Source organism: Acanthisitta chloris, unplaced genomic scaffold, assembly GCF_000695815.1.
Source record: "Acanthisitta chloris isolate BGI_N310 unplaced genomic scaffold, ASM69581v1 scaffold14791, whole genome shotgun sequence".
NCBI lineage: Eukaryota > Metazoa > Chordata > Aves > Passeriformes > Acanthisittidae > Acanthisitta > Acanthisitta chloris.
The window spans coordinates 62,318-77,572 of NW_008657744.1; the positions used below are offsets into that span (position 1 = coordinate 62,318).

General features: G+C 38.3%; 1 protein-coding gene across 1 annotated transcript; it reads right to left on the reverse strand.

The window, feature by feature from the left end:
- Positions 1-368: 368 nt before the first annotated feature.
- On the reverse strand, positions 369-15,228 carry ING3 (inhibitor of growth family, member 3). Its single transcript, XM_009084843.1, has 11 exons — positions 15,116-15,228; positions 11,544-11,644; positions 10,121-10,186; positions 8,928-9,024; positions 6,730-6,801; positions 6,367-6,486; positions 4,031-4,188; positions 3,481-3,671; positions 2,136-2,328; positions 1,163-1,201; positions 369-515 (listed from the first exon to the last, which is right to left on the reverse strand). The coding sequence occupies exons 2-11, from the start codon at positions 11,637-11,639 to the stop codon at positions 399-401; spliced, it is 1,149 nt and encodes a 382-aa protein (XP_009083091.1). The 5' UTR covers positions 11,640-11,644; positions 15,116-15,228; the 3' UTR covers positions 369-398.
- Positions 15,229-15,255: the final 27 nt, after the last annotated feature.

The window sequence follows — 15,255 nt, forward strand, 5'->3', positions numbered from 1 at the left end:
TATATAAAACATACATTTAAAATCTTGACTTATTGGAATTTTTGGAAGATTGAGTAACTGTAGAATGCCCCTTGCTTAGAGAAAATGGTTTGATAGTACAAATGTCTGCATAAGTTGGCCACTGGAACAATCCAAGGCTCACTGGAATAGTATCTGTAGCACACCAAAGTGTGTAAATAATTTACTTACAATATTAAAACACAGCTAGGAAAACCAATAGTTCAAGATCTTACAACTGGGGATTGGAACTAGATGATCTTTAAGGTCCTTTCCAACCACCCCATTCTATGACTACTATGTTAACCCTTAAGTGGTGGCAAGGAGGAGTGGTGAGAGTTCCCCCTCCCATGTCCTCTATAAAACCTTTAGTATGTAATTTGTTTTCCAGATGATGAAACTTATTTATGTCTACTGCCTCTTCTCTTCATTGCAGCTGTACACTGTGGACAGTACCACTTCCCTTTCGGTGCTTCGGTCAGTCCAACACATCCATAGTGGAACCACTCAATAGGGCACTATAAAAACAGAGTTAAAGACAGGGTTTGGGATTTTGGGGTTTTTTTCACATCGCCTATCACAAATACAATCCTATGAAAATGAAGCATGAGTGAAAAGCATTGATTCTGCTTTTAACACAAATCACAGGATGAAATGAAGAGAGAAGAGATTTCAGCCTCTAACATACACTCAGTAAACTGAGGAAAGCGATAAAATTTCTAGTAGACATATAGTAGTCTATGTAACAGAAAATCAAATATGTTGTGCTTTGGAAATAATTAGTTTGACAACACTAAGTGACATAAAAGTAATCTTATCACTCCTGTTTAAATGTAGTATCTCAGCAAATACATGATTACATTCACCCGTTCTTTTAACATTTTTTTGTTTGAAGAGGACAACTGTTATAGTGACATACTAACCAGTCACAGAAATAAAAGTGTTTTGAAGTAGGGCATTTTTGAACCTAGTAATGGCTGAAGGTTTCTAAAAGAACCTGAACTGTGGAGAGAGATGAGGATAAATTTCCTGAATAATGGTTCATCTCATATGCACTTTACTCTAAAAAACGCTACTAAAAAGCCAACACCAAAGAAATGTAACTCCTGCAAGCAATAGTTACATGCACATGCCTCTCATGAACCTTTTGAACTTTGTTACTTACGTCTTGGTTATCACAGCCTACCATTTCACCATAGGACACCTAGTGAGTAAGAAAAAAAGTCTCCTATTAATAATTGTATTAGTAATTAAAAGCAATCAACATTTTCAAAGGGCTAAAGGTCGAGTTTGTTCCTTTGAGGAGTTTCTCCATTCACATCAGCAACAACATTTTTTTTGTTTGTTTGGGGTTTTTTTTCGGGTTTGGGTTGGTTTTTTTTTGGTGGGGCTTTTTTTTGTTTTGTTTTTTTTTGTACAACCCAAAGGCCATCATGGTCACAGTGAACTCATTTTCAAAAACTGTTTATGCAAAAAAGATACATCTGCATATGTCAGGCTGGATAAAAATGGTCAGCATTCAAAACCTGGATGAAGCACACTGTGATCAAAATAACAGTGCTCAGTACATTATCTGCCCAGTTCTCCAGATTATATTGCTGTCTGTCATTTCCCTTGCATAAATGACAAATTTCAAGTACTTCTTTCAAAACAATGTTTTAAAGAGAATTACAGAAATTTATCAACTCTAAAACCAGTCAACACTCTTAAAAGTGTTTGAAATAAAAATACGTTTCTCATATTGTTATTCATTCTCTGGATATCTTATTTAAAATTAGGTTTTTTGGTTCTTGGTTTGTTGGTTGGTCTTGATTTTTAAAGGGATGTAGGAGAAAGGCGAATTCCTTACTAACTTAACATTTTAACTAAATTCACCGTGAACCCAGTCCAAGTTTTAATTATTAATTCCTGAAATCTCCATTAATGGATTAAGAACTCTCCAGGTATATCACATCACTAGAAAATTGATTGGTTTTAGCTTCAACAGTTCAGTTGATTATTCATATCACAAGTAAATAAAAACAGATCAGAATTTCAAGAGTAAACCCCCAATGTTTTAAAATTAGCAATCAGAGAAGGAAGTTCAACTACGTCAAAACAGCAGCTCTAGTTGTATTTCAGGTTGAATCTGTCCTTACCTGATTACAAATGCAGTAACGTGGCTCATTTGGATCATAGGTCCAGTCAACCTGGCTATTAGAATCAGACTCTGGTATTACTGCTGTTTGCTGAGACAGTTCTTGTGCCAGTGCAGATGAAGAAGAACATGATGACAGAGAGGAAGAAGAAGAAGATGATGAGGACTGCTGGCTTGAGGATTTGTTGTTGTTTCTGAGGAAGGGGGAAGAAATAGCATACATGATTTAAATTTATTTCCTGCCAAGTGAAAGAATCACTAAACAATACTTTCTTGACTCTGAAATACTGCAGTATGTAAATTCCAAAGCATCATTCACTAACAGATTTCATTCCACTACTGCAAGCACTGGAATGGACCCACTGAATGCTCTTTGGAAAAGGAAATAGGCCATACCAGCTTACAAGTGCAAGACATGCCATTATAATCAATGGAATTCAACAGCTCTAAACTGTCAAGTAGCCTTACTGAATGCTTTTCTTCACAAAATTTTATATCAACAGCTTGCTGTCAAATCCCCATAAACATTATGCTACCAGTAAAACAGGAATTTACATATAATGTCATATGTCATGTACAATAGATAACTGTTTTGAAGATGACTGATTCTATGTTAATCTCCACTCAAGCATCACCAATCACTCCACAGGAATGATGCCAGAATAAAAATTCTATGCTTTTGTTTATAGGTCAGATCTGATAGCCAAGATATCCATAGATGAAAAATGCTTCAAAGGGAATATTAACTGAGCACAAATTTGTATGAAGAAAAAACCCTCAAGTCAGTTTAAAAGGATGGGCATTTCAAGACAAATTCTTTCAAGTGCAACTTGTGATTGTTGTCACAATGTGTTGTGACACTGTGTTGCTTAAAATGTTTTACAACATTGTTTTAATCAGAAACAAAATTCATTCCCTTTCCTGTCCTAGATGTTCAGCCATCAGAACTTGTTTTGTTTATCTGTGAACTGGCATGAAGCAGATCTCCAGATTATTTCAAAACCATCTACAAACCATTGCATGGCAATTTCCAACGTTTGCTGTTAGGCCAAATCTCTCCAGAACACAGAAAAATGAGGGAAGAAACTTGACTGTATCACAGATGAGAAAGCAAATCAAAGCATTTACTTAAAAGCTTGGAGTAAGTTGGCTTAAAGAAAAAGAAGTGAGAGGACTAAAGAACATGGCCCTGAACAAAAACTGCCTAGCAGGCAATAACCACCTTCTGCTGATCCCCCCTTCACAGATATCAACCACAAAGGATTTCTAATATGGCCCATGACCTTTAAAAGAAAGCTTAGCTGTCTTAAAAGCTATAATTGCAGTCAACAAGTAAGAAAACCTACTTGCTTTTCCTGCCACTCCGTGAATCTGTGGTTGATGAACTTAACGTCTGTGTTAATGTAGATGCCAGAGCTGATGACGAATATCCAGTGGAATCCCTGGACAATGAAAATTCTCTTCCAAGCTGAAAGTCATTGTTCTTAAATGCTTCATAGCTGGCTTTTAGACTGGATGTTCGTCTTCCCTCCTTCATCTAAAAGAAATACAGATATTTTATTAGATTACACAGTAGAGCTCTTACAGAAGACATACCAGGCTGCTAACTGCTAATTATTTGCACACGTTCATTAGTTGCCTTGTTAACAAAATGAAGTATAGTAAGCAGAAAATCGTGTAAGAATATCCCCCAGGAAAAGCCAAAAGTCAAGCTGTCCATTTAGGCAAGTTATACAGGATGAAACTGGCATATAAACAAAACTGTAACATGAGAACTGCATCACATCAACTGAAAGTGAACATGGGAATTCAGATTTTTAAAAAAAAATAAAGAAGTCACTAGTGTCTTCTTAATCAATGGCAGATGGCAGAATGACAAGAATATTTTGACATTACCTGTGCTGTGGCTTGCACTGCTTGAGCTGCTGCCATGGTAATTGCACCGGCCCCAGATCCTGAAGATAATGAGCCCAGGTTATATGATGCCAATGGTTGAGAAGAGTTTGTATTGTATGCATTGTTTGAAGAGGATGATGAATTATTGTTTCGACACCCTTGATGAACAGAACACATTTATGAAATTTAAAATGAAACTAAATTCCTTTGCATTTTAAGAAGAGTTATATATGACAACCAGTGAAAGAGTAGGAACTCCGTTTATGCATCAGAGCAGTCTAATCATTCGGAAAAAAGGTTTTAAAAGTAATCTGATGCAGCCAGTATTTGTTTAAGAAAAAGAAAAAAAAGAATTTTGTTCCCTGTCTATCCTCACATGTGAGAAGGCCTTTTAGAAAGACAGCCCTCACTGTCGTCCTCAGCTATCAAAGAACAGATGCAGCTGGTGTATCTGCCTCTTGAAATGATGCTGATTACTATAACCACCAAGAAGAGTGAAGGAATTTGGCTATACACCTATACTGTTTCTGAAGTAAAACTTTTAACAACCTTAATTCTACAAACTACAGATCACAGTTTTAATGCAACACAGATTTCCACGGCCACCTACAGAATGACAGCTGCTCAGATATAGTTATGTTTTATCTGCAACCTCATGTGAAGTTCCTTCAAAAGCAAAGTGAAATAGGTATAAGGGAGACTACTTAAAAGTGATGAACATTACTAAATTCCAAAACATAAGGTAGTTTACTTACTACAACCTCTCACAATCTTTTATTTTCAGAAAAGAAACTATGAAACACCTTAATTTTGAAAATGGGCAGAAAGTTGTATTTTGGTTTCTTTATTCAATATTCAAAAAGACTTCTTGCCTCTTTGGATATAGACAATACATAAGTTTTTTACATTTCATTGTAGTAAATGCCATAAATAAATAAAAAAAGAGGCGAGAAAATTCTTTTCCCTTACTTTTGAAATTGTTGCATGTGTTTCTTTTCCCAAAATAATAATGCATTGATCTCTTTCATTGCTCTACTGGCTGAATGAAACTGTACTGTTATCTCCTTTGGAGCAGTGTAAATAAAAAGAAACAGCCAATGTGCAGCTGCTAAATGACAACAAAGCTGACCTGCATCGTGGACAACACAGATGAGTAACAATGCCTGCGGTTTCTCATGTTTCAAATGTCTGAAAAACCCAGAGGAAAAAGCATGAGCCCCTGACTGAGGACTGGATAATAGCAGACCCCAGAGGGTTGTAATCAATGGCACAGGGTCTAGCTGAGGCCTGTCACTAATGATGTCCCCCAAGGTTCAACACCAGGCCCAGTATCATTTAACTTATTTATCCATGACTTGGATGAAGGGGCAGATATCTTCTCAGCAAATTTGCTGATGACACAAAAGTTGTGAAGAGCAGCCAATAGCCCAGAGAGCTGTGCAGCCCTTCAGAGGGACCTTGACAGGTTGGAGAAAAAGGCCGAGAGGAACCTTCCCAAATTCATCAACGGCAGAAGCAAGGTCCTGCACCTGGGGAAGAATAACCCCATGCACCAGTACAGGCTGGGGGCTGACCTGCTGGAAAGCAGCTCTGTGAAGGATCTGGGGGTCCTGGTGGACAAGCTGTGCATGAGCTATCAGTGTGCCCCTGTGGTCAAGAAGGCCAGTGGTATCCTGGGATGCATTAGGAGAAGCATTGCCAGCAGGTCAAGGGAGGTAATCCTGCCCCTCTAAGCAGCCCTAGTGAGGCTGCATCTGGGGTGCTGTGTCCAGTTCTGGGCTTCTCAGTACAAGAGAGACATGGAGATCCTGAAGCAGGTCCAGTGGAGGGCAACAAAGATGATTAAGGGACTGGAGCATCTTTCTTATGAAGAAAGGCTTAAGGAGTTGGGCCTGTTCAGCCTTGAGAAGAGATGACTGAGAAGGGACCTCATTAATGTATGTGAAGGGAGGGTATCAAGAGGATGGAGCCAGGCTCTTCTCAGTGATGCCAAGCAATAGGACAAGAGGCAACAGAAAGAGGTATGGGAAGTTCCACCTAAATACAAGGAAGAACTTCTTTACTGTATGGGTGACAGTGCACAGGAACAGATTGCCCAGAGAGGTCGTGGAGTCTACCTCACTGGAGATATTCAAGAACCACCTGGATGCAATCCTGCACAATGTGCTCTGGGATGACCCTGCTTGAGCAGGGAGGTTGGACCTCACAGATGACCCACTGTGGTCCAACCTTACACATTCTGTGGTTCTGTGATTTCAAAAGACTAGCTCACAAACATAATTAGATTTCTCTTCTTCTGATTAAAAAGCAATAAAATGAGAGACAATTAAGATTACCTGGTGTATTTTCTTTAGAAGCATCTGAAGTCAGGGTGGATAGAAGAGCTTCAGATTTAAACTTCTTTTCAGGAACATGGTCTGTTGTACTGTGGTGAGAAGATGGATTGTGTTTCCTTTCTAAATGAAACAAATGAAGGGAACTTAAAATGTAAAACCTATTCATCTTGAAAGTCAAACTAAAACAAGGGCACTTTCAACAAATTCCCACCAGCAAAACCTTACTATTTCCTTCTTGCACTTCTTAACAGACATTATTATTATGGAGGGGAAAAAAGTTCTGAACATTTTCTTTTCCTAATACTACTCAAGAAATTAAGTAAATATAACAAGTGGGCTTGTTTTCAAGTCTCAAATACTTACTCTCTACTGGAGTGTGAGAGTGGGCGTGATGGTTATTCACAGGCTGTGATGGTGTATCCAGCTCCAGAGACCCTGAGAGGGAGGTAAAAAGGATAAGAAAATTTCAGAGTCATCATTGGCATTGACTTTTAGATACTAAATGAATCTTTATATTAACCAAATCACTGTGAAGTTATATTTATTTCAATCAGAAGAATTTTTGCTAGACCTGAAACCCTTTCTATAACACAACCAGGAAACAGTGAGAATAGTTTTAAAATAAAAATTGTTGACTGCTACTGTTCAGCTGTTGAAATCAAGAAGTTAAAATCAAGGCCTATAAGGAGAACAAACAACAACATTGCCCACAACGTGCCACTTATGCAAATGTGTTGCACACAAGCACCTGGTGATGGCTGGAGAATGGCTGCATCAAAAGTACTGAAAATCTACAGCAAATATGAATTCAAGACTGTAACAGGTAAACTGTATAAACAAGGCATCTTGTCCCACTGAGTCCATCTTGTCACATTCAGTCAAAACACAAGCAATAGCAATGCCTTTCAAGATGATTTAACATTCAATAGGAAGGGCTTCAGATCATTATCTGAATTTTCTTAGCACTAGAAATACACAGAGAAACAATACAAACTAAAAACCAGGAAAAAGTCAGTCAGGGGGGTACAAATGCAAGTCTACATCTAGGAACAACATTTCTTGTAAGATGAGGCTAAATAATTGCAGCATAGGAGAGACTTTGACTATACATTTCCATTAGAACAATATATAACACTTTGTAGCTTCAATACCTATTTACTTACATTTACACAGAAGACGATTCAAGAAAGCAATTCACATACATTTTTCAAAATCTCTAGCTTCAACATTTCTTTACCTCTTTCAGTGCTTTCGAAAAGCACTGAAATATATGAGCATATGAGCAACACATGAGTGTATCACAAAAGTTTTAATAAAGTTATTCTAGAAGAGGCTCAAAGCATAAGGAGCTATTTTGGCCGAGCAAACTTTAATGACATTATGAAGTCGCCCTAAGGCTGCCCTCTGGCGGGACCTTGGCTGCGTGTGTTTACTCTGAAAGCTAAAAATGTTAAGAGGCTTCTACTTCTTGCTTTTTTTGAAAAAAACTCCAACAACAAAACCCAACTCAAACAAACCTTAAGGATGTAACATGCAGTCTGGTGCCCTTCTACTTCGAGTTCTTGCAATCCTATCTAGCAACCTCACCAAACAGATACCTCAACAGAAGGTCATAAAACCAGCTGGAATTTCAACGGAAATAAACTAGTCCTTTTCTGTAGTTGCTAGTTCATTAAAAGCATTTAATTTACAGTTTTCTTTTTGTGCCTGTTATTTGTAATAACAATTACAAGTAAAATATCACCAAACTCCCAGCTTTTATGACAAAGCAGTGAAATGTTCCAAGAAAGAATATTTATTCCTAATATCCTCAAGTGATCTAAAAGTTAGCTTTCACTGTCTTTGGCTGTGAGGACAACTACTGCCTCCATAATCACAGTAGTTAAATCAATTTAAGGAATTAATCATAATCACACCTGATATCTAAATGCTGATGCACACAGAAAGGCTGTATTCTTCTACACCAAACTGGCCACAAAACTGCCACATTACATTTTTCATCACATTCTGACTACCAGCATTGCTGTATTTTTTAAACATGCAGGTTTCTTACCCAAAATGCTTTTTCCTTGCTACCATTACAAAACCACCTATTCTCTCCCTTTTAAAAAAAGAAAACTACCGAGTATCTAACTTTATTTGACATTCCACACCTAGAACTAAAATAATAACCCTCCTCAATTTGATGGCAATCAATTTGGGGAAGAAATGGTACACTTGCAAGTAGGTAGGTTGCAAGCTTAGGCTGAAGTACTTGTCTGAATACCTACAATCGTTAAAAACAGGTTTAAAGAACTGTCTGTCTTGCTGTAGCAATTCACAAAGGCAACAGTTGTGTGAAAAAAATTATTCTAATTACTCAGTTGTATTTTTACTTCACTGGTAAAAACTGAGGTTGAAGCTAAACTTTGAGAATTGCTGATTGATGAAAAGTATGTGGGTTTAAAAAAAGTTTTAAAACAGGCTGAAATACTGCCAGCCATTAACAAATGTATGGCATTTTAATTTTGCAAACTGTCATAAAGACTGTTGAGTTCTTAAAAAAATCCATGCATACTCACGTCTCTCTAATATTTCTGTAATTCCAGCATTATCTGCTTCAAGTTCCATCTTAAATTTAGCAAGTTCCTGGTCCAATTTCCTCAAATGACGGTCTACCTGGTTTTCAGAGAAAACAACAATAAATAGCACCCAGTTCTAGAACATGAACATTTACATCTTAATCTCAGGCTTGCTAAATATTTCCCTTCCAGCAATTCAATGCCACACAACACTAAGTACTATAACAACGTGCAGAAGTGTTATCTTCTTGGTCACCTCCATTTCCCTCACTCAGCAGAGACACTTGCTAATTTCCAGCTAATTGGGACCTCCCTCGTTAGCCAGGACTGCTGGTAAATGATAGAAAGTGGCTCAGTGACCTTTTCCACCAGCTCGCTCAGTGCCCCTGGGTGGATCCCAACACACTCAGACACACTTTTGTCTAAGTGTCACAGCAGGTTGCTGACCATTTCCCCTTGGATTATGGGAGCTTCATTCTGCTCCCCACCCATTTCTTCCAGTTCAGGGAGCTGGGTACCCTGAGAACAACTGTTCTCGTTATGAAACACTGAAGCAAAGAAGGCATTAAGTACCTCAGCCTTTTCCTCATCCTTCATCAGTATGTTTACCTCTGCATCCAGTAAGGAATGGGGATTTTCCTTGGACCTCTTTTGTAGATATGTATTTGTAAAAATAATTTGTCTTTTATGGCAGTAACCAGATTAAATTCTCCTTGGGCTCTGGACCTTCTAATTTTCTCCCTGCACACCTCATGACATTCTTCTAGATCTCTATCCTGCCCCTTCTTCAAAGGTGATCACTGTCTTCCCCTGAGTTGCAGCCAAAGCTCTCTACTTAGCCAGGCTGGTCTTCTTCCCAACTGGCTTGTCTTTTGGCACATGGGGACAGCCTGCTCATGTACATTTAAGATTTCCTTCTTGAAGAATGTCCAGCCTTCCTGGACTCCTCTGCCCCTCAGATTGCATCCCAAGGGACTCTCTCAACCAGTCTCCTAAACAGGCCTAAACTCTTTTGATTTCTAGTATTATTACTTTGTTTTGGACTTAAGTAACAATTACTACCCAAAATAAAATATATCTGCAGGTAGATGACATAAAAGCACAGGTAGCACAGCTGTAGTATGTATCAAAATGCTAAGAACTACCTAGGGCATAAGTTTATGTAATTTACCACAAATATTGTGTCCACTTACCAGATCATATATTTGATTAGCCAGTTGCACTTTCTCATCTGCATCTTCCAAAGCCTTATAATAATCCTGTTATGGAAAAAATTTCTTTTATATTATGAATGTAACTAAATTAATTTCAGTAATTTTAAGCTATTGTTACACAGCACAAAATATAAGTTATAAGGAGAAATTCAAGTCAATTTTCAGGAAGACTGTGAAACATTACTATAAACAATAATCAGCTTTTTTATTGTCTGTGCCTTAGAAAAAGCCAAACTACAAGATGGGGACACTTCTTCCTCCAGTGATACTTAGATTTCTGCAAGAAATGCTACAAGAAAAGAAACAATCTTGGATTTATTTTATATTACCTAGTATAAGTTATGGACTCAAAATGAGATTATGTCTTTTACTTCCTATGGATATTTAGGACCACTGCAGATCCTGATGCTCTTCAAAATGATGCCAGGTAGTACTGTGCAGGGAGGCCTTTCCAGCATTGCAGTTAAACAGAGATAACATTGTATATAGTTTCGATTTTTAAAAAATGAGTTTCTATAACTCATAAGCATATTATGAATAATTTGACTAAAGCAATCCAATTCAAAAGTCTGCTCTGACCAATGAAAATTCACAGACAAAACCTTTTCTTAAAAAAAAAGTATGTTTTCTCATGTTTTCACTTCTCTTTGAACAGATTTTACTGCCTTTTAATTCTCAGTTCCACTGAATAGTATCTTGCTTAGGTGAAAACTACTTAAAACTTTGGTTCAACTAAAGTGTAAAGCAAATTTTTCGTTTGCTCTAGTGAAGCCAGGACTTTGACTTTTTCTTTTTTAAAATATAGAAATCTATTTGCATAAATTAAAGAAGAAAACAATCCTTGGCCAAATAAGGGGCTGAAGTAGAAAGTGTAGGAGACTACAGAGGAGTTTCTTCTGAGAAAACAATGGACTGTGTTGCTGACAATACCACCACCAATGCCCAAGCATTGATGGATAAAACAGAACACATCCATCTTCTTACTCCTCCCTCTCTCAAGCTATTATATATAACATATATAAGGACATAGGCAAAATCACAGGAAATGCTGAATCCAAGTTTGAAAAATATCCTCTAACAGAAAGCCAATTAGGCAACTTCATGTTGCACAAGCAGAAACAAAAAGCCTGAGCTGAAAATTCAGTACCTGGTTTGCTCACCATTTCAGGATCATGTCTTTTTTAAATGCCAGCAAATACTGGGTAAAACTTGAGAGAAACACTTGATCAAAGAAACCTTTCAGACACTGTTCTCCTCCGAGGTAGTTCTATCCATCTCTATGAAAGCCCAAGGGAAGGCACAGTTCTGAATGCTTAAGTCTCCATCAATCATCAACAATTTTTTCCTAAGGTTATCTTAGTTTGCAAAAGAAAAATGTGACCCACTCCTGTGATATCCTTACTTTTTTGATTGATGTCATTTGTTCTTCTCTCCATTCGGGTTTGTTTTTCTTTGCGTTCATAAAAAATTCATTTACCCTCTGCTCGAGCTGATCCATTGCATCTGTAGCATAGGAAGAGATGAAGGCAAATGTTATCTTCCCATGTACATAAACATATGGATAAATTTTTTTCTCAAACAATGTTGACAGGACTGAGGTAAAAACTATTAGAGGAAAAAAAAGAAAAAAACCAAAACAACCAAGTGACAGTGGACATTGGAGGGAAATACTTACCTCGATTTCCAAGAAGCAGAATTGCATTCTGGTAGGATTTTCATCAAGGTTCTTGTGCTCTCCAGCATGGGACAGGCAGGACTCCCAAGTTCTAAAGGTTTTTTGTCCCTAAGAGCAGTGGTAGTGACTTAAAGCACGACCCAAACTCCTCACCCAGGGCTCTAGACTGCTGACTTTGGAACATTCTAGCCAGTTACAAACTGAGCAGGAAACAAAATGTTCTCCTAAGAGAAACAGTCAAATACAAAACCAAATAATTGAAAAAAATTAGTGCCTCAAAAAGGTAGAGCAACTGAAGAGTAAAGACACTGCCTTTAAGTCAAGGCCCTCTCCATTATATGCAAGGAAGGGTCTGGGCAAACTGAAAGCACTCACAAAGTTATTCCCCTCACCCCCACAGAGGAATCTCTGATGAAATACTATTTGGACAGGACTCTCACATGAAGTTGAGAAATGTTTTAAGGGGAAAAAACAAACCCACTAATTTTCTAACATTAACTATCTCTAGAAAGGAAAATGTCAACTACAAGTTATTTTTTTTCGTTGCTTATTGAGACAGGAACAGGGATTCCCTTCCGTTTCCCTCCACCCTCCTCCCACTGAGTTTACTATTTCAACAGCTGGATACTTGTGCACCCCACAGCTTGCATGCTTCCAAAAACATGCAGCTGCCACAGTCAAACTAGATTTGACAGCCTTGCTCATGTCCGGATAGATGACAGTACTGACTTCTTTTTCATGGCACCCATAGCAATACTGTCCAGATAGCAGTTTCAAATTAAACATGACAATGCACCAACTACCTACAGAGTTCAGACTCTGGGTGTAAAACATCTAAGATATTTTCCAGGAACCACCATTAAAACTGGACCACATGGTGGCCATCATCTCTTGCCAAAAAATCCCCAAGAGTGAATTAACTAGTTCAAGAAGCTCATGAATTCCCAAGTATGATTAACTCTTAAAATCAAATAGAGGCTAAAGATCTTCTCACTCAGTGAAAATTCACAACTAGAACCTAACTATTCACATAAAGAATCATAAATCATTTAAACTAAGTTAAAAAAAAAAATCATCAATTTTTCCTATGCTGGGAACATCCAGCATCAAACCCAACAGACACCTAACAACTGACTGGACAAAGCTGCATTAATCCCAAGCTATAACAGTCGTGTTACAGGCTCAAGCCAACCTTATTTAGACTCAAATAAAGCAGTCAAACACTTTTGGTGTATAACAGGCTAAAGATGGGAAAATCTGTACAATGATCACTTTCCACTAGCACTGTGTTATTCAGAGAGAAGATTGCCTGAGAGGCAAGCCAGAAGTACACACTTTCTGTGGAAGCTTCTAAAATCTTAATTCTTTAACCAAATGACTATAGTATGATCTATAAAGTCAACAGACAAAATGTTGTATCTTCTAGTCCCTGAGTGCAAACAGCTAGGTGATAGTTATTCTAGTGGCTCCATAGACAAGAAAAGACAAAAAATCTCCCCTCTTCACTTTTTATTGAGGACATGTTATCAGTCTGTGTGAAAGTGCATAAGGGGAAAGTTCCACAGAAACTTGGTCTCCCCAGAAAACACAGAAAAGGCAACAGGGAATACAGGTCAGATCTAACAAATGATAAGAACAGTTCTCTCGGGTACACTCAAGTTCATCCACCTTTTCTCTCCCCAGCCTTTTTAATCCAGTTGCGATACTATGTTCTGAGATACTAGTTTCTTAGATCAGATTTCTCAAGAGAGTTGCCAGAAATTCTATTAGGAGAGGCCTTTTTCCAAAACCTGGCATTTTACTATGAAGGCCTGATAATCCATGATTTGAACTTAAACAGAGAAACACATTTTATGCATCAAGGGGAGCACAGTTAAAGCTCAGGAGTCAAGTCACAACTCAGATGATTCTTGCTGTTCCCACAGTCTTATCAGGTCATACAGCAGATACACATGGTTTATTATTCCTTCCAACAACAAACAGCAGCACCTGGCCCATTAGAAGTCTATGCAGACCAAATAGGACAGAACACAAAGTCAACACTGACGCTAAAACAACGCTGGACAGATCTCCCTGAATTACAACTCACGGAGATTTCTGGGACAGCATCACTGAAAGTACTGTTCTCAAGTACTTCCAAGACACTGAATATTCACAGCAAGTCACTATGTCACAGCATAAGAACAACCTCCAGGTTTGCATGTAGTGTTCATCAGGTAGTTTGGGAACTGATGTTGAAGAGTTGCTAGTCCAGGAGTTTAGCAAATGTCTTTGGATGGTCTGTCACTCATGGTACAAGAATTACGGACGTCTGAGAATTCTTCTCTGAGCCTAAGGTTGGTCCTAGTATACAATTATCAGTGTCATTTGCTACTTCCAGTAATACAATATGGAGTGTTATTTGTCACTTCCAGTTAAAGCAGAGGAAATGACACTCCTGCAACCTTGGCAGTGCTAGCTGGCTCAGTTCTGAAACACACTTAAAAAACTCCTACTTAGCTTTTTTCCTCCCTATGGAACAGAAGTAAAATAAGTGAACTTTTTCCATACTACCTGAGTGAACTGCTCACTCCCTTCCCTGGTGCTCCCTGGTGATATGACTTCAGAGGTGTTATGTCCCATAAGGAACTGTGACTCTGTTCCCACAACTTTAAGCACTGAACTCAAGACAACACTTAGGTCATAATATACAAAAAGGTCCTACAGCCAGTTCTACACGTGTCAGTAAAGTATGTTAAACACACCTGCTGGGTCCACTTGAGTAAATAGCCAAGGAAAAGCCTGAGACTGTACTTTAAAGTATAATAGATTAAACTACTGTTTTCAAGAACTGTTCCCACTTTGTATTCCTATACAGCATTGTCTTGCTATTGCAACTCTTGCCTTCTGCCATTCCTCTTTGCAATAGCCCAAACCTTCTGTATTGATGATTCCACTCATCTTTTGCACAATGTTTCACTAATGAAGACCTTTGGATCACAGTTACAGATAACACTATTAATTGTGTGTTAAATGACCCCACCACCTAACTAGGTGTTACAGGACACCTAAGACCCAGATGAGATTACATTAGAAAAGGTGAAAAGGCAATGCATCCTCAGAGCAGCAATAAGGCAGTATATATGTATATATTCTGTAAAATATATATAATATTTGGATATAAGCAGAGAGATACAAAAAACTGAAGTACGGTATATTTGGTTAGGTGTCAGCTAGGGCACGAGAGGCCAAGCAAAAAGCACCTTCCTATGTGCTGTTACAAGGGAGCTGGCTGGAAAGTTTCGGAGACAGCATGCCGCTGCCTGCTGAAGGAGCAGGGCGCAACTCATGTTCCAAACCACCATCACTGCTCTTAGGGACCAAAAATCTAAAGAGTTTGGGACGTGCCACCGAAAAAGCCTTCGGGACCAGCACAAGCCCAGGCGCACAGTGCGGCGGG